This window comes from Ovis aries, chromosome 13, assembly GCF_016772045.2.
Source record: "Ovis aries strain OAR_USU_Benz2616 breed Rambouillet chromosome 13, ARS-UI_Ramb_v3.0, whole genome shotgun sequence".
In the NCBI taxonomy this organism is placed as follows: Eukaryota; Metazoa; Chordata; class Mammalia; order Artiodactyla; family Bovidae; genus Ovis; species Ovis aries.
In genome coordinates, this window is record NC_056066.1 from 31,261,777 (window position 1) to 31,288,220 (window position 26,444).

At 40.7% G+C, this 26,444-nt stretch overlaps 1 protein-coding gene across 1 annotated transcript in view; it reads right to left on the reverse strand.

Annotated features, from left to right (window-relative positions):
* ST8SIA6 (ST8 alpha-N-acetyl-neuraminide alpha-2,8-sialyltransferase 6) overlaps positions 1 to 22,767 on the reverse strand; it is a 146,725-nt gene extending 123,958 nt beyond the window's left edge. The window contains exons 1-2 of the mRNA XM_042230593.2: positions 22,634 to 22,767; positions 22,075 to 22,173 (exon numbers count right to left, since the gene is read on the reverse strand). Coding sequence (XP_042086527.2) covers positions 22,075 to 22,173; positions 22,634 to 22,734 — 200 coding nt within the window. The 5' untranslated portion in view covers positions 22,735 to 22,767. The remainder of the gene's footprint in view (positions 1 to 22,074; positions 22,174 to 22,633) is intronic.
* Positions 22,768 to 26,444: the final 3,677 nt, after the last annotated feature.

Consider the following 26,444-nt stretch of genomic DNA (forward strand, 5'->3'; position numbering starts at 1 on the left):
TGATCTTCAGGGGCACAGAGGGGCTCAACCTTGGCACCCAGGAGCTAAAACTCAAAGTTAAATGGCTTTATCTTCCCACCTCCTAAAGATTCAAAAACACAAAAGCCAAAAACCTAATGCACTCTTAAAGGTCATCGACAGAGACTATGAATCCTCCTTAATGCCTGAGCATTTCAACATGTCACAGCCTTATTAAACCCTAAAAAGGAAAATTCACAAATTAATTCCACCACTAAAGAGAAGCCCAAGGGTGAAAACTCAAATCCTGACAATTAACAGTAAGACTCCTTAGACAAGTAAGCTTATAAATATCATTGGCAGAGGGGGTTGGGGGAGAATACATTCCATGAGGCAGATCCTTGGAGTTACTGATCTTGCTAATATATTTTATTCTATCTCCACTTCTCCAGCTTCATAGCCACAATTTTCATCAATCTATGAGATTACCTGTGGGCTACACTAAATTACCTGTGGGCTACATCAATATCCCCACCATGTACACAGATAGGAGCTTTATGGGTTTGCTCTGTTCTCAAATACCAGCCACCATCTTAGACTGACAATATTCTACCAAGGCCAAAAATTCATGAAGCTATTGCACAAGATATTCACACTGTGGTCCAGATTATTTAAAATATATATATATATATATATATATATATATATATATATATATATTCCTTTTTAAAATATTCTTTTCCATTAAGTTTATAATAGGAAACTGAATATAGTTCCCTATGCTATACAGTAGGACCTCATTGTTTATCCATCCTAAATGTAATAGTTTGTATCTAACAACCCCAAGCTCCCAGTCCATCCCTTTCCCTCCTCCCACCCCTTGGCTATCATGTCTGTTCTCTAAGTCTATGAGTCTCTTTCTGTTTCATAGATAGGCTCCTTTGTGCTGTATTTTAGATCTCACATATGAGTGATATAATACTCTCTGTCTGACTTACTTCACTTAGTATGATAATCTCTGCTTGCATCCATGTTGCTGCAAGTGGCATTATTTCATTCTTTTTTAATAACTGAGTAGTATTCTATTGTATTTATGTGAGTGGTTCAGATTTTGACTAACCACACCCTAAAAGATTCAAGACTCCACACACCACTTCAGTTTAACTTGGAAGCATCATTTGGTCCCCAGAAGGCTACTCCAAACCAACTTCAATAACCCTAATACCCAGCCTCTCAAACAAGCCCCAAATCTACTTGCCTATTTGGCTTCTAAAAGCAACATATATCCCATCTATATATTTCATTAAGATCTATTTAGGCAATCACAAGAAAATCAGCTCAATCTGAATGGAGGTCACCCCAACAACATCCCAGGTAGGCCCTGGAGGTTACTCCAAAAATTACCCCTCTAACAATGCCACCAGTGGCATCTGGTGATTTCTTTACTGTGGAAACCTTACACACTAATTCTCATGTTTTGTAGAATGCGCTTGTCTGAGAAAGATCGCCCTTCACCTGGCCCCGTAAGCCATTTACAAGGCCCCTTGAGTCCGGGAGAAAGGGAATCCATTTATTTCATGGACAATAGCACCACCATCCCATATGATGGAACCCACCGGAGAACTGCTTCTTTCCATTCCATTGCCAAGATATGGTAAATAAAGGATAGACCACAAGGGTCCAGCCACATGGGCACAGGAGTCCTTCAACAAATGTATGTTCATCATCCATATTTTTTACAGACTCCTTGGTGGCAGTTAATGGGTCACTGTTTGGTCTAATCAATAGGTACAAAAAGGATTCATATTCAGGACTGTGACCTATGGGACCTTCAATATTGGGAATATATTCTTGCTCAGACCTCACATTTTATAATTGGTCTCCCATGACACATCTCACTCTAAAGGTCCCATTGAAGAGGCTCACTTTAATGCCATAGCTGACCCACTTGCTCACATTTATTAACTCATACAGCATCTCCATTCCTTTGCCTCTACAGGCCTGGTCATTGTGGTTCCTGGACTCTTAAACACAGGGCCAGGCACCCTGGCATCCCAATGCCACTGGCTGTAACCAAAACCCTTGCCTCCCAATGTGATTTCTGTGCCTCTTATGTCCTGGCACCATGGCCAGTGGAGATCACACAAAGGAGCAAATGCCCCTGTACTCATTAGCAAACTGATTGTATTGAGCAGTTGCCCCAGTTTGCAGGCACAGATCACTATGGCTGCACAACAATGAATACTTATGAGGGCCTACTCTGGGTTTGCCCTTACCAGTATTCTACTGCTGACATCACTATTGTTAGTTCAGTTCAGTTCAGCCGCTAACTTGTGTCTGACTCTTTGTGACCCCATGGACCGCAGCATGCCAGGCTTGCCTGTCCATCACCAAATTCCAGAGTTCACCCAAATTCATGTCCACTGAGTCATTGATGCCATCCAACCATCTCATCCTCTGCCGTCCCCTTCTCTTCCTGCCCTCAATCTTTCCCAGTATCAGAGTCTTTTCCAATGAGTCAGCTCTGCATCAGGTGGACACAGTATTGGAGTTTCAGCTTCAACATCAGTCCTTCCAATGAACGCTCAGGACTGATCTCCTTTAGGATGGACTAGTTGGATCTCCTTGCAGTCCAAGGGACTCTCAAAAGTCTTCTCCGACACCACAGTTCAAAAGCATCAGTTCTTCAGTGTTCAGCCTTCTTTATGGTCCAACTCTCACATCCATACATGACTACTGGAAAAACCATAGCCTTGACTAGACAGACCTTTGTTGGCAAAGTAACGTCTCTGCTTTTTAATATGCTGTCTGCTAAGCTGCTAAGTCACTTCAGTCGTGTCCAACTCTGCAACCCCATAGACGGCAGCCCACCAGGCTCCCCCGTCCCTGGGATTCTCCAGGCAAGAACACTGAAGTGGGTTGCCATTTCCTTCTCCAATGCATGAAAGTGAAAAGTGAAAGTGAAGTCGCTCAGTCGTATCTGACTTGTAGCAACCCCATGGACTGCAGCCTACCAGGCTCCTCCGTCCATGGGATTTTCCAGGCAAGAGTACTGGAGTGGGGTGCCATTGCCTTCTCTATGCTGTGTAGGTTGGTCATAACTTTCCTTCCAAGGAGCAACCGTCTTTTAATTTCATGACTGTAGTCACTATCTGCAGTGATTTTGGAGCCCCCAAAAATAAACTCAGCCATTGTTTCCACTGTTTCCCCATCTGTTTGCCATGAAGTGATGAGGCCGGATGCCATGATCTTAGTTTTCTGAATACTGAGCTTTAAGCCAACTTTTTCAGTCTCCTCTTTCACTTTCATCAAGAGGCTCTTTAGTTCTCCTTTGCTTTCTGCCATAAGGGTGGTGTCATCTGCATATCTGAGGTTATTGATATTTCTCTCAGCAATCTTGATTCCACCTTGTGCTTCATCCAGCCCAGCATTTCTCATGATGTACTCTGCATATAAGTTAAATAAGCAGCATGACAATATATAGCCTTGAAGTACTCCTTTCCCGATTTGGAACCAGTCTGTTGTTTCATGTCCAGTTCTAACTGTTGCTCCCTGACCTGCATACAGATTTCTCAGGAGGGAGGTAGGTGGTCTGGTATTCCCACATCTTTAAGAATTTTCCACAGCTTATTGTGATCCACACACTCAAAGGCTTTGGCATAGTCAATGAAGCAGAGATAGACGCTTTTCTGGAACTCTCTTGCTTTTTCGATGATCCAGAGGATGTTGGCAATTTGATGTCTGGTTCCTCTGCCTTTTCTAAATCCAGCTTGAACATGTAGGAGTTCATGTATTGCTGAAGCCTGGCTTGGAGAATTTTGAGTATTAATTTACTAGCATGTGATATGAGTGCAATTGTGTGGTAGTTTGAGCACTCTTTGGCATAGCCTTTCTTTGGGATTGGAATGAAAACTGACCTTTTCCAGTCCTGTGGCCACTGCTGAGTTTTCCAAATTTGCTGGCATATTGAGTGCAACACTTTAACAGCATTATCTTTTAAGATTTGCAATAGCTCAACTGGAATTCCATCACCTCCACTAGCTTTGTTCATAGTGATGCTTTCTAAGGCCCACTTGACATCCATTCCAGGATGTCTGGCTCTAGGTGAGTGATCACACCACTGTGGTTATCTGGGTCATGAAGATCTTTTTTGTACAGTTCATCTGTGTATTCTTGCCACCTCTTCTTCATATCTTCTGCTTCTGTTAGGTCCAGACCACTTCTGTCCTTTATTGAGCCCATGTTTGCATGAAATATTCCCTTGGTATCTCTAATTTTCTTGAAGAGATCTCTAGTCTTTCCCATTCTGTTGTTTTCTTCTATTTCTTTGCACTGATCACTGAGGAAGATTTTCTTATCTCTCCTTGCTATTGTTTGGAACTCTGCATTCAAATGGGTGTATCTATTGGTAATACGTATCTATTGATATTGAATAATGGGTAAACTATTGTAGGTCTCAGCAAAACTTTGTTCGTCCCCTTTGGATCCACAAATATTATCCACTCTGATTGGGGTACACACTACTCAAACAGTGTAGACATGAGTCTTAAAACACGCATCATTGGGAATTTCATTCTTCCTATCGTTCACTGGCAGCAGTCCTAATAAAGGATTCTAATAAAGTGACATCATGACCTACCAAAGACACCCTCATGATATTACAAAATGGATAGTGGTCTCCCAAATAAATCTCTCTTTTGCCTTCTGCTATAGTTACCCTGAACTTCTGACTTTTAGGTCTTAAGACATCCTACCAAAATATAACTAGGGCCCTCTTCTCCTCTTTCTATCCAAAAAAGGGAACACTACTCACCTACAGATCTATTAAACCCAAAGAGAATTCCCTTTCCCACTTAGTGACACCTCCCATCTGCAATCCCTTCTCAAAGCTGGAGCCCAGATGAAGGCAGATGAAACAAAGGGACCTACTGAAAGTGAGGGCCTTCCTCTCAAAACAGGCTAATCTATATTCCTTAAGAAAGCTGTCTGCTAAAGCCTACTGTCCTCCCCTGCCCCATTATGACCATTGTAAAGGCTAGCTATCTAGAGATCTCTCTTTGTAGGAAACATATGTCCTTCTACCTTTCTGTGGGTCTCATCACAATCTTCAGTATAACAGACACACATTTAGGCATCTTCAGTTATAAAACACAGACTCAACATTTTTACAACTGCGTGCACCTTTCTAGGAAGAAAGGAAGATCTTAAATTAGCTCCCAGCACCAATATTCTTCAGTAGAATGTCAGCTTTGGCTCCATGGATTATGGCTATTTTTTTTTTTTTTTGGATTTATAATGTTGTGTCAGTTTCAGGTCCCCTTGTTTCATCTCCCTTTATCTGGGCTCCAGCTTTGAGAAGGGATTGCAGATGGGGAGGGGTCACTAAGTGGGAAAGGGAATTCTCTTTGGGTTTAATAGATCTGTAGGTGAGTAGTGTTCCCTTTTTTGGATAGAAAGAGGAGAAGAGGGCCCTAGTTATATTTTGGTAGGATGTCTTAAGACCTTAAAGTCAGAAGTTCAGGGTAACAGCAAAGTGAATCAGTTATACATATACATATATCCACTCACTTTTTTAGATTCTTTTCCCATATAGGTCATTACAGAGTATTGAGTAGAGTTCCTTGTGCTCTACAGTAGTTATCTGTTTTATATACAGTAGTGTGTATACGTCAGTCTCAATCTCTCAATTTATTTCTCTTTTTATCCCCTGGTAATCATAACTTTTTTTCTTCATCTGTGACTCTACTTCTGTTCTGTAACTAGGTTTATGTGTGCCCTCTTTTCTTTTTTAGATTTCACATATAAGTTATACCGTATGATGACTGTCTTTCTGTGTCTAACTTACTTCACTCAGTATGACAACCTCTAGGTCCATCCATATTGTTGCAAATGGCATTATTTTGACTATGGCAATTTGAACAGCACTCAGGAGAAGGCAATGGCACCCCACTCCAGTACTCTTGCCTGGAAAATCCCATGGACGGAGGAGCCTGGTAGGCTGCAGTCCATAGGGTCACGAAGAGTCGAACATGACTGAGCGACTTCACTTTCACTTTTCACTTTCATGCACTGGAGAAGGAAATGGCAACCCACTCCAGTGTTCTTGCCTGGAGGATCCCAGGGATGGTGGACCTGGTGGGCTGCTGTCTGTGGGGTCACACAGAGTCAGACACGACTGAAGTAACTTAGCAGCAGCAGAATAGCAAAGCTCATGGCTTTCACAATGAGAAAAAAAAAAATTACAATTCCTGGAGCCAAAAGATACTGATTTTTAGTCACTCTTGTAATAATCACTCAAATGTAAATTGGCTCATGGTCTTAGGGTTATCCGTGGACTCATAAGGAGCTTACAAAACTTCTATGTACTCATTGTTCACTTTCTCTCTCTCTGTTCCTAAGCTTTTCCTGGAGAGCCATTCTCCCCTTCCCCAACCTCAAGCCATCCCAGTTTGTGTAATAAACCTTTCTTGGGTCATACCAAGGACAACTGTCATAAGCTTCAGGAAGCAGCTGCCCTGCCTCATGGTGGAATTACTAGATGAACCATCACAAAAGGTGTGAGGTGTTGATCTCACTGACGTTGTGATCTGATTTTCCCTAATGACTAATGAAGTTAAACATTTTTTTCATATGCTTTATTGGCCATTTATATCATCAGTATATCTTCTTTGGTGAAATGTCTATTCAAATCTTCTGTCCATTTTTAAATTGTCTTCTTGTAAGAAGACAAATTTTATTCTAAAAAACTTATTTATTTGGCTGTGTTGGGTCTTGGTTGGCATGCAGGATCTTTTGTTGCGGTGCACCTACTACCTAGTTGCGGCAAGGGTTCCAGAGTGCATGGGCGCAGCAGCTGTGGCACACACTCTTCATTGCCCCAAGGCATGTGGGATCTTAGCTCCCCAACCAGGAACTGAACCCTTGTCCCCAGCATTGCAAGGTGGATTTTTAACCACTGGACCACCCGGGAAGTCCCAAGAGTTCTTGAAATATTCCGCATACAGATCTTTTATTGGGTATATGATTTATAAATATTTACTCCCAATCTGTGGCTTATCTTTTTCATATTCTTAGCAGTGGATGCACAAAAGCTTTTAATTTTGATAGAATATAACTTACCCATTTTTCCCCCTATTGATTATACTTCTGATGTTGTATCTGAGAATTCTATCTGATCCAAGACCCCCAAATTTTCTGCGTTTTCTTCTGGAAACCTTATGGTTTTCACACTTACATCTATAATCCATGTTGAGTTAATTTTGTGTGTATGTTGCGCTGTGAATAAGAGTCTAAACTCATTTTTTTGCATATAGAAACCCAAAGGCATGTAGTGACTACCTTCACTCTACCATCTAGAAGTCCTGCCTCAAAACTTGTTAATTAATTTCAATAAGTTTCATTTTAAAGAATTTGGTACACTGAGTAAAATTCATAGAGCTGTAAATTACATTTATAAAAACACTAACAGTCCCACATTTGAAACTATCCCCAAACACCACCCCTGCACTGATTTTTACTGGTTTTATAGTGAAGATGATATAAAACAATCTTTTAAATATGATACATGTCTTATCTCACTTTTGAGGAAAATAAAGGAAATCCTATACTGTTCAAAATTTTGTAAAATCTAGATATTTTCAGATTGTTAGAGCTTTCACTAAGAAACCAGGCTACAGTTTATATACATGAGTAGTTAGTACACTATATAATTGATTTTTATGTGGAGACCTCCTAGCTTAGAATACGCATCTTGATTAAAAGGATCTTCCAGCAGAAGCCCACCATAAATATGAGTAACACTAAATCTTTGCTTTGGCCATACACTTTTAAAATCATTATATATGTAAAGTTAAATTTCTATTAAAAGTTTCCAATGCTCTGTGAATTTACAAAGAGTTCTCAAAAGAACCTACAGAAGCAAGGGTTCTGTGATGAACTGCAGAGATAAATGATCACTAATCTCTAAATTCTTTACTAGAAAAGATTCTCCTAAGGACAAATATCATAAGACTTCCTGTCTACTTATTCAAATTATTTCTTAATGTATGTTCTCCCTTTAAGAAATGATTACAGATATGAGTTTTCATCCTTCCAGTTTTAATCCATCCTCCTCCAATTACAAGATTTTATTTGATATACTCACACACAAGCACACAGTTACAAATCGGGTTTTGTTATCATTACTGTTTTACCATGTGAAACTCCCTATGTGTCTCTCTTGCAATGCAACAAAGGAAAGTATACCTTCAAAAACCTAGTACTACTATTGACACAAGACAAAAGGACTCAAAACCTAACACACTGGGGGTCTAGATAACTGCGGTGACAGAATCAGACAAGGCACAGACCTTACTGAATAATATTCCCCAGGCAAGGAAAACATGAGTACTTTGGTATCTACAAAATAAACAGGGAGTGTTGGATAAATCCCAAATCAAAACCACAAAAATCTGCCCACAAACTTCACGTACAAACAGTAAGCTACGTTCACAAATATAAACATGTAAAATACAGGTGTTCTTCTGAAATATCAAAGCAGCAAATATGTTATAAAATATATACTATAGGTACTTGCCTGGTGGTACAGTGGTTAAGACTCTGAACTTCCAATGCAGGGGTCATGGGTTCAATCCCTGGTCAGGTAACTAAGATCTCTCATACCACATGGTTCAGCAAAAAAAAAAAAAAATTATGTATATATATATATATATGCATAGCAGCTCAGTTGTGTCTGACTCTTTGTGACCCCATAGACTGTAGCCCACCAGGCTCCTCTGTCCATGGAATTCTCCAGGCAAGAATACTGGATTGGGTTGCCATGTCCTCCTCCAGGGGATCTTCCCAACCCAGGGATCGACCCAGATCTCCTGCAGTACACGTACATTCTTTACTGTCTGAGTCACCAGGGAAGCACACACATACACACACACACACACACACACACACATACATATGGCATTAATAGATACAAAGTTTTTGATTGACACATTATATTATATCCCATAGAGTAAAGAAATAATGAGGTATAATCTCAAAAAGAATATATGGAATGTTGACTATATCCTCCAGACAGCATGTAAGGATGCCACTCACATCCAACTAAGATTCCAGAACCAGTGAGAGATTTGAATCATTTTCAAAATTAATGGTCTTTACAACCTACAACTTTAGTTTTTTGGAATATTGCAGTTTAAAAATTGTATGTTAGAGAATTCTAGTGTTTTTATACCTAGCAACAATAACTAACCAGACAATGGAAAATATTTTTTCAATAATTTCAAAAGCACAGGTTATGCCCCTATAAAATTATCTTTAGAAATAATTATGCTTGTGGATATGATTGTTCCCAAGAAGTTACTGACTGATTATTTACAGCATGTAGTCTTAGTACTTTGTGGAACAAAAGAAAGGTTTTTAAATCTGAAAGTATAGACTAGATTTAACAGCCATGGATAAGCTAACTTCTGAAGTGAGTACAGATAAATATACTAAAGCCATAATCATCTTCTTAACAGCCAAAGAAGCCATGAAATAAGACATCAGGACACAAAAACACTTCCCTCAAGTTTACTCAAACCATCAATAGCTCTTTTAAGAGCGTCTTTTTCAGTCCCCAAATGAGAGGTTCAGAACCTTTGCACCCTGAAACCACAGAGCAGCTTCTGCTAGTGGCTCTAAAAAAGAAGGCTTCTACTGGCAGATGAGGATTTATTTTTATTTCCTTTTCTTCTCTTCACATCCCTTCTGCTGTGTCCCAGTCTCACTTCTCAATATTTCCTCTGTTAGCAACTAATCTTTCAAAATGTTTGTGCTTCTCTATATCCCTTGGAAAAAACCTTCCTCAGACATTCAGGCTTTTTTTCTGTTATTTTATCCTAATGCCTGTTGGTTCAAGGAAAATGTCTAATAAGAGCACAGTGAATTAATATACAAGGCCAGACAGCATTAAGGCAACCTTGATTTACATTGCAATGGAAGCATCTACTTTGACACACGGGTGCCAACAGTATTGTCTGCCAAGTGTCTAATGTCGCTTCTGATGTCATAAAAAGAAATACCCTGGCTCTGTGTGAAGAGAGGCCCTGTCGAGGAGGCAGTGGAGTGATAGGAAGCAGAAAATTAAATTCCACCTCCAGCCACCTCCAAAGTGAGAGTTGAGCCAATCAGACACTATTTCTTCCTGAACTCTGGATCCCCTGTCCACATACCCTACAAAGCAAAGGAAAGAGCAAAACATTCCTTCATGTCTTGCAGGCTCATCCTGGCTTTGCTGTCCACATGTTGATGTGTCCACAGAAGCCTGGCAGGGTCTACAGCCCGTGTTCTGAAGCCCTGGGTCACCTTCCCTGGACAACTGTGTCCTACAGCTTACACCAGACAAGAGAGGCCAAAGATGTGACAGAGGCACCAGAGAATGAAGGGACTGAAAAAATGTCAATCTGGGAAGCACCATAAATCCATGTTCAAACAGGGAATACCAGAAGTGCAGAGATGGAAGAGAACCCACTGTATACCTTTAAAAGAAGAGCTGCAATTAGCATGTAGGATCGGGAAGTAGGGAAAGAGGCAAAAGTAGGGAAAGAGGCAAGATTTAAAGTCTCATTTCAAATGAATCCAGCAACAGACTCAAGGCAACTTTAAAACATGCTGAGAGGATGAGACAAACTGAGAGAATGACACTGACATATATATGCTGTGGTGGTTTAGCTACTCAGTCGGGTCCAACTCTTTGTGACCCCATGGATTGTAGCCCGCCAGGCTTCTCTACCCGTGAGATTCCCCAGGAAAGAATACTGGAGTGGGCTGCCCATTTCCTTCTCCAGGGGATCTTCCCAATCCAGGGATCGAACCCAGGTCTCCTGCACTGCAGGCAGATTCTTTACCGACTGAGCCACCAGGGAAGCCCATGTATAAAATAGATAGCTAGCGTGAACCTGCTCTATAGCACAGGGAGCTGAGCTCAGGCCTCTATGATGACCTAGAGGAGTGGAAGGCAGGTTTAAGAGAAAGGCTATGTGTGTATATATACATATAGCTGATTCACATTGTTAAATAGCAAAAAGCAATTACACTCCAATAAAAAATGGAAAAAAAATACTGAATTTTCCAAATCAGGACCCAGAGTATCACGACTTATAAAAGGAAAGAAACCAAAGTGAATTCTATTATTTTTTAAAGTAAAATTTAATAGCCTTAGAGGAAAGGGGTAGGAGAGTGAAAAATCAGCTGTTCCAGAGTCATGCTTAGCTAAAACAGTCATGTTTAGCTAAAGCTCTAATTCACACTCACCTTGAGTCCTCTGAAGCTCACAGTTATGATCCCAGTGTGAACACAGACAACAGAAAAATGTCCAATGAAACATTATTACAACTTTCAGTGTAAGACAGTAGAGAGTAAACAGTACCCGGCTCTCCCTCTTCCAGACTATTTACATTCTCATCGAAGTACACAAGCCTACACACAATGACAATCACACATTCTGATGGCAACAGATAGCTGCTTCAGAAATGTATCAGGTTTGGGGAGGAAATGTTATTAGCAATACGGCATCACGTGGAGAAATTATCAGCAGCTGATGTAAATCTTCACCCCTGAAACAGAGCAGGTCCAGGGAAAAAAATTAAAAAGTGGCTTTGATCTTCCTCCCACCATCTCTCTTTATTTACCTATGGCATGGAGAATCTGCCCCAACCAGAAAGTCAGGTGGCTGCTCCCACACAGGAAGGAGCAGCCACCTGAGGCTGCTCCCTGAGGCAGCAGAAGCTGGCCTGGATACTGGTGTACCGGTGCTAATGCGCTATTGTCTTTCTATAGGCTCTGAGATTATGCCGCCATCATATACTATCTATATCATTCCATACCATAGCATATCATTCCATACCATAGCATATCATTCCATACCACACCATATCATGCTATACCTTATCATTACCATAACATATCATATCATTACTGTGCTTCCCAGGGAGCTCAGGGGTAAAGAACTTGCCTGCCAGTGCAAGAGCCCTAGGAGACATGGTTCAATCTCTGGGTCAAGATCCCCTGTTGGAGGAAACGGCAACCCACTCCAGTATTCTTGCCTGTGAAATCCTATGGAGGAGCCTGAGCAGGCTACAGTCTAAAGGGTCGCAGAGAGTCGGACAGGACTGAGGGACTGAGCACATGCATATGCATCATCTCATTACTATATCATAACGTATCATACTTATCACATCATTCTATCCCATACCATGTCATACTATACCTTATCATTACTATATCATAACCTTTCCATACCATATTGTATCATATCATATCACATCATATTATAAAGCAGCACTGAAGGAATGGAAGGGGATAGAAAAGGAATCAGCCATCTGACATACCCTGGGGTGTAAAGGGGGGTTCAGATATGAGGAGACTCCCAGGAGCCTGGCCTTCTCTGGATTTCAAGGGACCTATGTCACACATCACACACCATTCCACACACCACACACCATTCCACACACCATTCCACACACCACACAAGTCCAGGTTGATTAGGATCACGCATTTTCTGACAGTGTTTTGAGGTCAAGACAGGGGAGCAAGAGACAGCTTTAAGGTCCAGTATTTAAAAAAAAAAAAACAAATTAGTAAAATTTATGTTACCTGTATTTTGCCAGATTTGTTTTTCAAGTTTTTTTTTTTAAATCAGACATTTGTTTAAGGGCTAAATGGCTCAGCTGCTCGTCTAGTGGACGCTCTAAGGAGGATCTTTCAGCCATTGGTGGGACCCACTAGGAGTTCTAAGGAATCCTTTCAGCTGAGCACAAGGCCAGAGAAAGGACTCCTCATTTGGAGATGTAGAAATTAAAATCAAGCTCCCCAGGAGGGATAAACTAGAACTATAGCATTAAGAGATACACATCCTTTATATAAAATAGATAAACAACAAGAATACTGTGTATAACACAGTACACTATATTCAATATCTTGTAACAACTTAGAAAACAACCTGAAGATTCTGAATCACTTTGCAATACACCTGAAACTAACATAATATTATAAATCGACTATAGTTCAGTTTAAAAAAAAAAGAAAAATAGGAATTAGAATAATATCTGACTCATCAGTTCTACTGCATGCAATAAATAAATTAACATGTAAAAATGCCTCCCAAGTTATAAACCATACTAAAAGATTCTCTAATTTAGGGGTTGCAAAGAACATTACTCTTAAGATGGAGAGAAAAAAATCATACTTTGGGAAAACATTCACTATAATAAACACGAGAAATCTTTATAAAGTATTTGCTCCATGGTCTCAATAAATTACAAGAAAAAAAAGAAGAAATGGAAGGTGGGGTTTAAAAGGTGACGTAGATGCTTTCTAAAATATAAACTGAAGTAATAAGGAACAGGCTTAAAGAAGGAAAAAAAAAACTATAAAGACTAAAAATGTAACAGATACTCTGTTTTAGAAAGAGCAAGACAGAACTGACATGAAGAGAAAAATAATTAAGGAATGTAGAGGACAAATTTGAGAAGCCATCCCAGAGAGCAGAGGGAAAGGACAAAGAGAAAAGCAGATTCAGAAAGAGAACTGAAGTTGTTTACGTGGAACATGGGTTGTGGGTAAGAGGTATGGTGAAGGAAGACAGAACGTGAAGACTCTCTTCACAAAATATAAGCAGAATACGTTTGTGGTTGCTGTTGCTCAGTCATGTCCGACTCTTTGCTGCCCCATGGACAGCAGCCCACCACGCTCCACTGCCCATGGAATTTTCCAGGCAAGAATACTGGAGCAGGTTACCATTTTCTTCTCCATGGGATATTCCTGACCCAGGGATTGAACCCACGTCTCTTGCGTCTCCTGCATTGGCAGGCGGATTCTTTACCACTAGCAATACCTGGAAAGCCCAAGCAGAATATGCAGAACACATCAAATAATCAAAGGTATAATATAAACTTTTTAATTTAAAAATAACCTGGCCAGTGAATTAAAAATAATTATAGACAGAATTAATCAAAAGAGACCACTGTAGAGGCATAGCACTGTGAATTTTTAAATTTTTTCAGTTTAAGAAAAAATCCTGTCAAGATTCAGTAAAACATGTAATCAAACAGGTTACTTTTGAAGAAATAAAAGAAAGATTACCTTGCTTTCTCTCTCAGAGCCCTAACAGCCAGAAAATAGAAGAACGTCTTACAAAAGTTTTAAGATGAAAATTTTTTAAAAGTGGAGTTGTGATGCAATAATTTAGTACTCGTGGATGAAAAATAAGAGGTATATTCTTAAATATCTGAAATTTCAGAAACACTATTATCCACATTCCAAAGTTAAAAATATTAGAAGAAAAAAAAGACATGTCAACTGGGCAAGAAAGGAAGGGAAACAAAGAACTAATCAAAGGATTAGGGACTCATTTACAGTGACAAATGTCAACACTGAAAAAAGAATCCAAACAGAATTTTTAGATTTGTAAGCAGTCATTTAATTCAAATTTTAAAAAGAGTAATTTTCAAAGGAGAAAGTATATAATAGAATAGTAGTAACTTAATAAAAAGCCCACCCCTTTTACCACATGCTAAAAAAAGTTCTAGGGACTTCCCTGGTGGTCCAGAGGTTAAGACTTCACCTTCCAGTGCAGAAGGTGCGGGTTCAATCCCTGGTCAGGTAGCTAAGATCTCACATGCCTTGTAATAAAACGAAACAAAACAAAACATAAAACAGAAGCAATCAGTAATAAATTCAATAGAGACTTTAAAAATGGTCCAAAACAAAAGAAAAAGATCTTTCAAAAAAAAAAGGTTCTAAAAGGAGGAAAAGATTTAAATATTTTAAAATGAGAGATGTTCATTTATCTTAGGGTAACTAAACATATTAATAAATTATCAATAAATTTATCAATTCAAAAGAATTCACAATAAAAAGTAGACATAAGTGATATGAATACACAAAGGTTGAAAATGTCTACAGATTAAATAGCCACAGACATAATTAAATGTTAAGGAAATAAAGTCAATTTAAATACATGATAAATGCAAGTTTGATACATTTGACATTTATAAACCTCTTGTAAATCAACAAGTAACTTGATAATATCTATAATATCTTGACAGTAAAATAGACAAGGATATAAAAAGCCAATTTAAAAAGGGAAGATGGAGAGGTTATGGAGAAAAGAGAACCCTCCTACACTGTTGGTAGGAATGTAAGTTGGTGCAGCCACTATGAAAAATATTTAATAGTATAAAGGTTCTTCATAAAACTAAAAACAGAGTTACCTTATGATCCAGCAATCCCACTCTTGGGCATATACCCAGACAAAACTTTAAATCAAAAAGATAAAAAAAAAAAAAGATACATGCATCCCTATGTAAGTCAAAACATGGAAACAACCTAATTGTTTATCAACACATAAATGGATAAAGAAGATGCAGTACATATATACAATGAAATACTACTTAACCATAAAAAAGAACAAAATAATGTCATTTGCAGCAACATGGATACAACTAGACATTATCATACCAAGTGAAGTAAGTCAGAAAGAGAAAGACCAATACCATATGATATCACTTATATGTGAAATCTAAAACATGCCACAAATGAATCTATCTATAAACAGAAACAGACTCACAGACCTAGAGATCAGAATTGTGGCTGTCAAGTGGGAGGGGAGGAAGGAGAAGGATGGACTGGGAATCTGGGGTTGGTAATGCAAACTACTACATTTAGAATGGATAAACAACAAGGTCCTATGGTAGAGCACAAGGAACTATATCCAATTTTCTGGGATAAAACATAAAGGAAAAGAATATTTTAAAAAGAAAGTATATTTGTGTAAAACTGAGTCACTTTGCTATACAGCAGAGATTGGCACAACACTGTAACTCAGTTATACTTAAATTAAAAAATTTAATAATAAAAAATAAGAGGAAGTAAATTGTCAACAAGTACCTTAAAAATTAAACACAATGGTAAACAAATAAGTATATATTAAGACATCAGTGAAATACTATCTCTTGAGTATGAATTTAGAAAAAGTGGGAAGAAATGCTAATACACAGAACTGGCAAGAATTTGAGACAATGTTCATTCTCGTATACTGCTTACATGAGAATAAACTGGAAAAACTATTGTTATTGAACAGATAGCAACACAATATTTTCACATGTTCTTTGGTCAAGTCTCTTCACTTTTGAACTGTGGTGTTGGAGAAGACTCTTGCAAGTCCCTTGGACTACAAGATCCAACCAGTCCATCCTAAAGGAGACCAGTCCTGGGTGTTCATTGGAAGGACTGATGCTGAGGCTAAAACTCCAATACTTTGGCCACCTCATGCGAAGAGTTGACTCATTGGAAAAGACCCTGATGCTGGGAGGGATTGGGGGCAGGAAGAGAAGGAGACGACAGAGGATGAGATGGCTGGATGGCATCACTGACTCGATGGACATGAGTCTGGGTAAACTCTGGGAGTTGGTGATGAACAGGGAGGCCTGGCATGCTGCAATTCATGGGGTCGCAGAGTCAGACACGACTGAGTGACTGAACTGAACTTCACTTCACTTTTAGGAATTCATCTGAATAATCAATGTAGCATGTAAGACTATAAATTTAGAGGCTATAAACTGATGTGTACTCTAATTTCATATTAAAATATACATCAAAATCAAAAATAATAAATAACTGAAATATACAAAAGGGGAGAATAAATAAATTACAGTACATGCATATTTTCAAACACCATGCTCTAAAAATTACATTGCCAATAAATACTAATGACATGAAGAAAAGTTTAGATGTTGTTTAAAAAGTTACTAATCCATACCAAAATATGCACAACAAAATTACTAGTTATGTGCATACAAAGTTATTGAAAATATGAACCTAGCATCTTTATTACACTGAAATGACAAGCAGTTTTTCTTTCTGGTGTACATATCTAAAACCATACAATAAAATCTCTGCAGTAATGCTCCTACAACAATAAGAATTGGGATATAACACAACTGACCTTTGATGTCTGTCCTTTACTGAACCCCAGTTCTCAAACAGGGACAAGTCAAGTTCTACTGCAGGGAGAGTCACAGGGAGTAGAAAGAAAGACCTCTCTAGGAAAGTAGAGAAGTGGAAGTGGGGTCCCCACATTACTGGAGGATTCACAGACTAATCCTCCCAGATAGGCCAGTAATAGTGGCTTCTATCCAGAAAGTCTTAGCCAGTCACAGGATCCTGAATCATCAGCATGGATATTAAAGCCAAAAATATGGACACTGCCACTAAAAGATGCCAAACCACAACTGGGACCTAGATAGTTCCCATGAAGGAACCCTGGAATTTCACGCCAGACAGTTATATACACTTGTTCTGGCCATGTCATCAATGTCACAATAATCCAATCTCTCATTTCTAATGATTGAATATTTGGGAGCTCACTTATAACATTATGGCAGGGTTTTATTTGGTTTCTTTAATAATCAAAAATGAAACTAGTTATTATTTAAGAACACACATTAAATTAATATTTAAGAAAAAAATTCCAATCACTTGGAAATGTAAAAGTACTCTCCCAAAAGACAGGTTAACAGGTTTTTTGCACCAAACAACTAATTGTGAATGCAAAGGAAAAGTTCTTGAAGGAAGTTAAAATTGCTCCTTTGGGCGGTGAGGTAGGGTGGGGGGCGGGGGAGAGTACTCTCCTAAATAACTATGGAGGTAAAATTTAAATGTTCTAATGTAACTAGAAACAACTTAGAATATAGTTTTAAAGCCCTAAACAGTAAGGATCCAAACTTAAAGAACAGATGCAAAGCTGCATTCAAAGGATAATTCATAGTAGCAAATATGTTTGTTACAATGAAAAAAAGGAAAGATCCATAAATGAAACATTCATTTCAAAATAGTAAATTTGAAAAAAAAAAGAATGATATTTTAAAAGATAAAAATAACACAAAGAAAACAAAACTCCACAACATGGAAACAGATCAGAATTGAGAAATAAATCCAAGAGCTGGTTGTCTAAAAAAACAAACCAATGACACATGCTGACAAAGTTTATTACAAAGAGAAAGAATCCATTGTGATAGGGTCATATTTTGAAAATTATTAGTATATTTTTCTCCTTTGTCTTTCTGACTTTGACATGACTTTTCCCTAGCTATTTTGAAACACTCTTTGGGGGACTACAAAGAGATATAGACTTTTTTCTGAAAGGCTACAAAGAGAAAGAATAAGGTAATATTCAGCTTTGCACAAAATAGGATTTGCTATAGTCCCATGAAAAGATTTCCTACATTCCCCCCATTATGTCTTTTTATATATTAACCACCTCACCTGGAAGACTCAGCTCCTGGAGCTTTGCCAATTTTTTTTTTTTTAACTCCCAGTCCTCACAATTCACCCTTGAGCTTAGGTTTGAGACAGACCTGGAGGTATGCCTCAGGAAAAGAGAAAGACAATACAATGTAGGGGAAGACAGCACTTTCCAGCCTACAACAAAGATGGAAAGAGGAGAAAGAAAGGAAAAAGAGAGCCTTGGCTTGGAGAGAGAACAGGGAGAGTAACAAGAAGGGTAGATAGAGCTTTGTCTCCTCCCCTAATTAGGATTCTGGAATAGATCACTTTGGCACTCTTCCATCCTGAAATTAAAGTAGGGTCGCATCCACTTTGTGGGGCAAGAAGAGGTAGATCCTGATACTTAGTTTTTCCTGAGCCAACTTTGGTCCTTGTATTTTTAGGTGGTGGTGGTTTAGTTGCTAAGTTGTGTCCGACTCTTGCAACCCCATAGACTGTAGCTTGCCAGGCTCCTCTGTCCATGGGATTCTCCAGGCAAGAATATTGGAGTGGGTTGCCATTTCCTTCTCCAGATGGGTCCCCAAATAGTGGGGAGACTGGCTGGAGCTAGCCAGCCAGAGCTGGGTGAGGCAGCATCGTAGCAAACGTTGCACAGTACAACTGAGGATGGAACTAAAAGAGAATCTTCACTGGATCCCTGAAATGTAGCATTCATAGGAGCTCAGGTGAAGCCAAGACAGTGGAGAGTACCAGCAGGTGAAATGCCTGAAAAGAATGAACCACGAACTGCAGCTTTCATCACAGGCTATCATCAGAGTACTCAGCCAGCAGATGGGAAATGGACAACATCCCCTTGGAGAACTCCTTCAGGATGTGTTGGAGGTCACCAGCTCCAGCAGCACATGATTTAATCCTTGTAGAGGTAGGTGGCAAGCACCCATGGCAAATGCCAATTTGTGGTCAACATGAGGAAGCTGAGGTGCAGGGAGACAGAATAAACGGCCCAAAGTCAGAGTTGACAAACAGGCCATGTGGATCCAGAGCCCCACGCTTAATTACCCTGTTCTGTAGTCTTTCACAGGTGCTGGGCAAGATAGTGTGTGTGTGCATGTGTCCAGGTTAAAGCTTAGTCAGGTGTGCCAACTTAAGCAACTCTTTCTGGTGCTTCCAGGAGACTGGCAGGACAGGTCTTCAAACAGTTAGATATTCTCAAGAGCTGATTTTATGAGCCCAATTCTTATATCTTTAAAACACTAATCCTTGATGGTGACAACTGTTTCTCATGACTAGCAGAAGCTTCATGGGACCAGAAGAAACTTTCTAAAAAATAAACGTGCTTGATTGCATGTACTCCCCCTTTACCAAAATCACATATATACTGTCCTCCCCTGCCCCCCATCTCTTTGAAGCAGTTTCTCAGAGCAATCTGAGGTGCTGTCTCTTGGGCTGGAGTCCCCATATTGCCCCAAATAAAGCTTAAGTTGCAACTCTCTTGCGCATTTTTTTAAGTCGGCACTCATCTATAAAATAGGGATTATAAGAGTTTTTCTCAGCATTTTTTTAAAGATTAAGTGAGCTAATAAACATAAAATACTGGATTGGCCAAAAAGTTTGTTGATGTTTTCCGGCACAAACAAATTTCTTGACCAAGCAATACTTAAGATAAATGTCTATAATAAGAGTTCAATAAGTGCTGGCTATCCTGATTGCTTTTAGTATTACTATATTATTACTTGTATATATTATCTACAGTTGGGGTTCATGGGAGAAGAACTGATCAGCTACAGAAAAAAATCAAGAAATTACAACTTCTCTACATAACCAAGTATTATGGATTAAAATTTGTATCCCTGCCATATAAATAATGAATCATAAGTGATAAACATGATATAAAACAGATCAAAAGACAGGTTTTTAAAAATACAACAGAACGGTACCAATTTTAAAATTTTAATAGAATGGACCACATTCCGAAAAAAATATGAATTACCTATATTAGCTCAAGAAGTATGCCAGGCAGAAAAGAAGTACTTCAACAGAAGCTGAAAAATTCATCAAAGAATTACCTCAAAAAAGGACTATGACCAGATGATTTAATTAGTACATTCTTTCTAACTTATCTCAAGGGACAATGCCAGAATGTATAACTCTAATAGGACTTGGAAAATGCTCCCCAATTCACTGGAAAACTACTACCTATAATACGCAACACTTCAACAAATAAAACTAAAGGCCAATATTTTTCTTTAAAGCTTTGTTACTCCAGGATTTTTTAGTACCTCTGATATGCTGTGAAACTTCAAATAGGAGGGCTGCAGGAAACAGTGCTGTTCTGCAATTCAGAGATTTCTTCCTGGCTCCCCAGAGCCGTCTGATGGTCATGCAGAACGACGCGGGAACCTTGCAAGTGCTGGTGTCTGTGCTAAGTCACTTAGGTCGCATCCAGCACTTTGCAACCCTATGGACCGTAGCCCATCTGGCTCCTCTGTCCATGGGATTCTCCAGGCAAGAATACTGGGGTGGGTTGCCATGCCCGCCTCCAGGAGACCTTCCCAACCCAGGGACCAAACCTGCAACTCTTATGTCTCCTGCATTGGCAGGCGGGTTCTTTACCACTAGCGCTGCCTGCAAAGCCCACATAGAAACCTTAAGTCACCTAATCAGAATATTAAGATGGTCTGGGAGGCAAGGATATACAGAAACATACATAGAGGAAAAGGCATTCACAAGAGATACACAGAGGAAAAGAGACAGTATACAAAACTGCCCCCAAATTACTAGCAAGGCTGAGGCTCAAAGCAGGGTAGTCTGCTGATGAAAATGTAAACTGATTCAACTCATCCAGGAAGCAACTGGCCAAATGTATTAATACTTAGAACCTAAAATGCACATACTAAATGACCCAGTCATTCAGCTTGTATCAGTCCACCCTGAAGAACTGAAAATGAATATATAGATTTACATACAGGGATGTACTTCATAGAATTATTAATAGCCAACAAAACAGAAACCAATCTAAATGACTAAAAAACAGATTATGGCACATTCATATGATAAATTATGCAACAATTAAAAGCAATGCTTTGCAAAAGAATAAATGACATGCAAATGTATATGATTTTTTAGGGAAAAAAGGCAGAACAAAATACAATTTACAGTCTTAAGTATATTTCAAAAATGTGTGTACATGAGAAAAACTACTGGAAAAATATAGACCAAAACCTTAATGTGATCTCTGTATGGTGGAACTCTGAGTGAATATTTTTAAATACATTTATCATATCATCTAGCTATCTGCACTAAGAATGGATTACTTCTATAATAGGCAAAAAAAAAAAAAAACCCACGATGAAATTCAAATAATCATTGCACATGGATATATACTTCTAACAGTGAAAAGGGGTTTAAAAAAAAATGTCTCCATTCACTAAGGACAAAAACATTCCCAACACTGAGCACAGAATTCTATGCTCCCAAACGTGAATCTCACACCCGTGCACTTGAAAGCAGGAAGAGAGAAAGCAAACCAACCAAATCCCTCAACAGACAGGTTGAGCTGCTTCTCCGGGTTCTCGACACACCATTATCGCGAGGGGAACACGGCACCCATTTTTAAAAGTGCAGCTGTTTTCATATCTCCCTTGGTTCGATGAACATCCACATGGAGGGACAGGCTTTACAGGGGAGGTTGAGAGAGTGTGATAGTTACACGCGCGTGTATGCACACGCATCCTTTCTCTCTCTCTCTCTCTCACACACACACACACAAATCCACACAATCGTGTGGTCCCAAGCAGACAACTCCCAAGCGAGTCCTGCGGGTGCAGCCGCGCCCCATCCCCGAGCCGCCGGTACCTGTTCCCCGTGAGCGGGGGCAGGGTCGCCGAGCTCCGGAGCTTCCTCGGAGAAGCGGGGCTGCTGTAGGTGGCCTCCCTGCTTTCTTCCACCAAGAACCTGCACAACCGTGAAGAAAACTAAGTTGAGGAGCAGTTGGCAGCCGGGCTCGGCATCGCGCTCGCAGCCAGGCGGCCAGGGCATCCTAGCGCGCCCTGGCTTGCGGCGCAGCTTCCCAATCCCGGAGTTTGAAGCGGCTCAGGGCGGGAAGGAAGAGAAAGAAGGGAGAGCTCGGGTGACCCGACGGCAGGTCCGGCCCCTCAGCTCCCTCGCCACCCTGGCCGGTTCCCGTCCGCCCTAGTCGGTGTCCAGTCGATGCTAGGGTCGCCCCTGCGACACCTCCCACTCATCCTGCGCTGCCTCCCGGACTCCCTCGTCCCACCCCACCCCCAGGCCACCGCTGCCCGTCGACTCCTCGCAGCCGGCCAAAGTCTGCGCACCCGAGAGGAGCGGCGGAGCGACTAGGGTCCCCGGGTGCGAGGCACGCGGGGCGGCCGGAGTGCGGTGGGCGAGTGGGTACCTGGAACGGGCGGGCGCGTCGGTCCAGCACCAGAGCAGGCGAAGCAGCAGCAGCAGCAGCAGGCTGGCGAGCAGGGCGAACAGTGCGCCCCCCGGCCGCATCCTGAACCACCGGCGCGGTCGCCGCCACCGCCGTTGCTGCCCCGGCGAAGCACAGCCCGGGCGGCCCCGACTCGCGGCTCCCGCCGCTGCCGCCGCAGCCGCCGCGGCCGCAGCCACGCACACCTCCAGCGTTCAGGGCGGCGCGGAGGGGCGGCGGGGGCGCGCGCCGCGGGCCCGCACTCTCAGGCGCCACCGGCCCGGCCCGCCTGGCGTCTGCGGGCGGAGGTGGCAGCCACGTCCCAGCTCTCCCCCGGCTCCCGCCCAGCCCGGATCGCTGTCGGCGCCCGGCGATCGGCTGGCGGTGAAGCGCCGCCCGGCTCGCCTCCTCTTCTCCCGAAGGCGCTCCGAGCTGCTGCGGGCGCTGGTCGCAGCCGCCGCCGCCGCCGCCGCCGCCGCCGCCGCTGCTTCTGCCGCCGCCGCGCGGGGTCACCTGAAGGTTGGGGCTCGGGAGCTGGACGCCTCGCTGATTGGGCTCCAACTTTTGTGCTCCCTCACCTGCCCCCGAGCGGTCGCGCGTTCTTCCCCGATGCCCACGCAGCCCACCGGGCTGACCGCACCTGGCTCTGCGCCCCTGCGGAGGAGGGCTGCGGTTCCGAGAGGCAGAAGAGGAGACAGGAAAGGGCCCACTTCAAAAACTTTGCAAACAGTGTAGTCGCTCTGCGGGATTGTCCCACGCGGAGAGGCTGCTGGGCACTTGAGAGGAGCCTCCGGGTGTTTGAAGGGAGATTCAGATGCACGGCGAATGGATTTCCAGGGACCAGGCAATCTTTAGGGATCGGGCAGACTATTCACTGCAGGCCAAATTCTTCCCCGGCCCGTTTTTGTGAATAGTTTCATTGGAACACCTTTCTGTCCATTCCTCTGTATTATCTGTGTATGATTGCATGGATCTAGGACCGCTTTTACGCTTCAAAGGCAGAATTGAGTCGTGGACCCAAAGATCACACGGCCCACAAGAGCCTAAACTATTGACTATCTGGCCTTTTTCAGAAAAAGTTGGCAGATTCTCACTCTAATTAATATTGGGCTGGATCATACTGGTTAGCATGTCATTGATTAGTTAGTATATCGTGTACTAGAAGAGAGTGAACTCCTGACAATGTGAGATAGTATGGTTTCCCGGTTATTTATTAAGGTTAGACCATTAATTACTCTTTAGGCCCTAAACTATCCTGTCTGCACGTGGCCCCAAGCCGTACTTTGCAACCTCCCTGGGTTTTGCTCCTGATGCCGAACTCTCTCTTTTTTCAACTTTTTATTTTGTACTGGAGTATAGCCAATTAACAATGTTGTGATAGTTTCAGGTGGACAGACATACATATACATGTATCCGGTTCTCCTCCAAACTCCCCTCCTGTCCAGGCTGCCCTGACTCTAAACTCGAGGAATATCTATAAACCCTAAACCCGGTAGTGATTATACAGGGGCTTAATGGACTATTCAGTCTGCTTCTATATATACTTGAGATTTTTCCCAACAACAACTCTTGACCTCTACCATCCTGTGAAGACCTTGATAAAGGTGCTTTCATAGGCTTTAGTGCATTAACTTTCCCAAAAAACAAAAATATATTTCAACTGGACTCTCCTAGAGGCATAAGGTCTTAACCTGAAAAACCAATGTGAGAGCCTCTAAGAAGCCAGTAGCTCAGACAGCTCAATAAAGCTGTCGCCAGTGATTTCATCACAGGAGAAGTCACAACATGTATCAAGAAGAGAAATTCAAGGCTGCCTACTTCCTTTCTACTAATTCTGCATTTACTCCAATTAAAAATGCTTGGGTGAAAACACACCAGAACTTTCCACGTAATAGTTGACCAATAAATGTTTGGTCAACATATAAAACACCTCAGAATTCAAGCTTTTCTTAAAGAGAAAAAGAAAAAAATCTGAAGATGAATGTGGCTATTAATAGAAACAGGATTTCCTTCCACAGAATGCTATTGCTGTTAAAATATGTTCGATCAATAAAGAAAAAGTTGCTACTGTGACTTAAGACTGACATCTTAGGGATCTTCAGGGATCTAGCTGCTTATCTGAGGATGATACGATACAATAATGCTATCTTCAGATAATGCTAGAATAATAATCCAGTTATATGTGTTTGAAAGTTCATGTATTATTAGATAAGTACAATAGGGCACAATTAACTTGAAAATGGAAAAATTGTCTGGATTTGGAAGACAGTCTGAATTTTCTTTCTCTTAGAGCAGAATTGTGCAGACAGCTCACACTGAAGATGGTTTCTAGGAAAAAAGTAAAGGGCATTATTGTATCAGCCAGGAAGCTGCAATTTCACCTAATTTACTAAAGTTTAATATTTCAGCACAGCTGGGCTCAAGGCAACAGCAGAAGAGTCAGCCTTGCACTGGGTTCCCTAACCACCCTCGTTGCAAATGAAGTTACTTTTTATCAAGCCAATGGCTATCAGCAGGGGACTCACAAAAGCCCATTTTAATTGGAAAACCAAGTAAATTTGCAATGGGAATTCTGAACCAAGTGTTAAAATTTGACAGTAGGGATCTTTACCACCAGGTTTGTAATTGAAGACTTTGGTTGGTAAAATATGAATTATCTTGCTTATCCTTGGGAGATCAAAGAACTTGACAAAAACATGATTCCTTAAATATTATCAGCCACAGAACCAATACTGGGAGTATGTACATTTGATGACAACAGTCATAGGTTTGGCCAGCAGCCCCAAAGATCTGAACCCTTAGAAACTCAAGGTGATTTGCAGAAGCCCAGGCTGGTGAATGAACCTATCTTCCTCTCCCAGTTTACCCAGTTTTGCCTTTGTTATTTTTAAATTCATCATTACAAGTGCCTTTACATTCATCAAATAACTTATAAAAATGATGGGGGAGTATTGATTTATAAAAAATGTCCAAGTCATTGAAAATCTTTCTGGAAGTTGTTGTTTCTCATTTTGGGGTGTATGGTTTTAAGTATTTCCCTCTGCATGGATTTGAGGATTCATGAAAAATCCCAACTATCAAGTGTCTATTACATCTACTGGAATACACAAATGGAAACTTTCAATAGAGGGGAAGGAAAGAATGCCAGGAAAGAGTGCCTTGAGAAACACGGAAAATTGATGTGGCAAAGAATTTTTCCTTCATTTGGGTGACATTTTTATCTCCCTGTCTAGAAAAGATGGTTTCTGATGTCTTCAGGCTGCTTGATTGGTTTTAGTAATTTTAGAGATTTGTGAGGACTGCAGGACAATGGCACATTCATAAATATTAAACTACTCCTTGGGGGAGGGAATTCATAAGGACAGCAAGGCTATATATTTTTGACAAATCAGAGGATATAAATAAAAGTAGAAATAACTTCAAGAAGTCAACAACCTTGTGGAGGGAGCTATATTTTCAATATATTTTATTGCAGATTTTTCCTATTACTAATTGAATATTTTAAATATCAAAGCAAGTCCATATATAAAGTCATTTTAACTTTAAAGATAATAGGATGATATACAAATGCCATTTAGGTTATATATATACATGTATATATATATGAAAAGCAATTTGTAGTACAACTAAAACTACCCCCAAAAAGTTATTATTCACAGTAAAAAATAGAATTTAATATGAAAAATATCTAAACTTCTAAAAATTATTTCCTTGAAATCCAGTTAAAAGGTCATGTGTGTGTCTGCATGTTAGTCACTCAGTTGTGTCCGACTCTTTGCGACCCTATGGACTT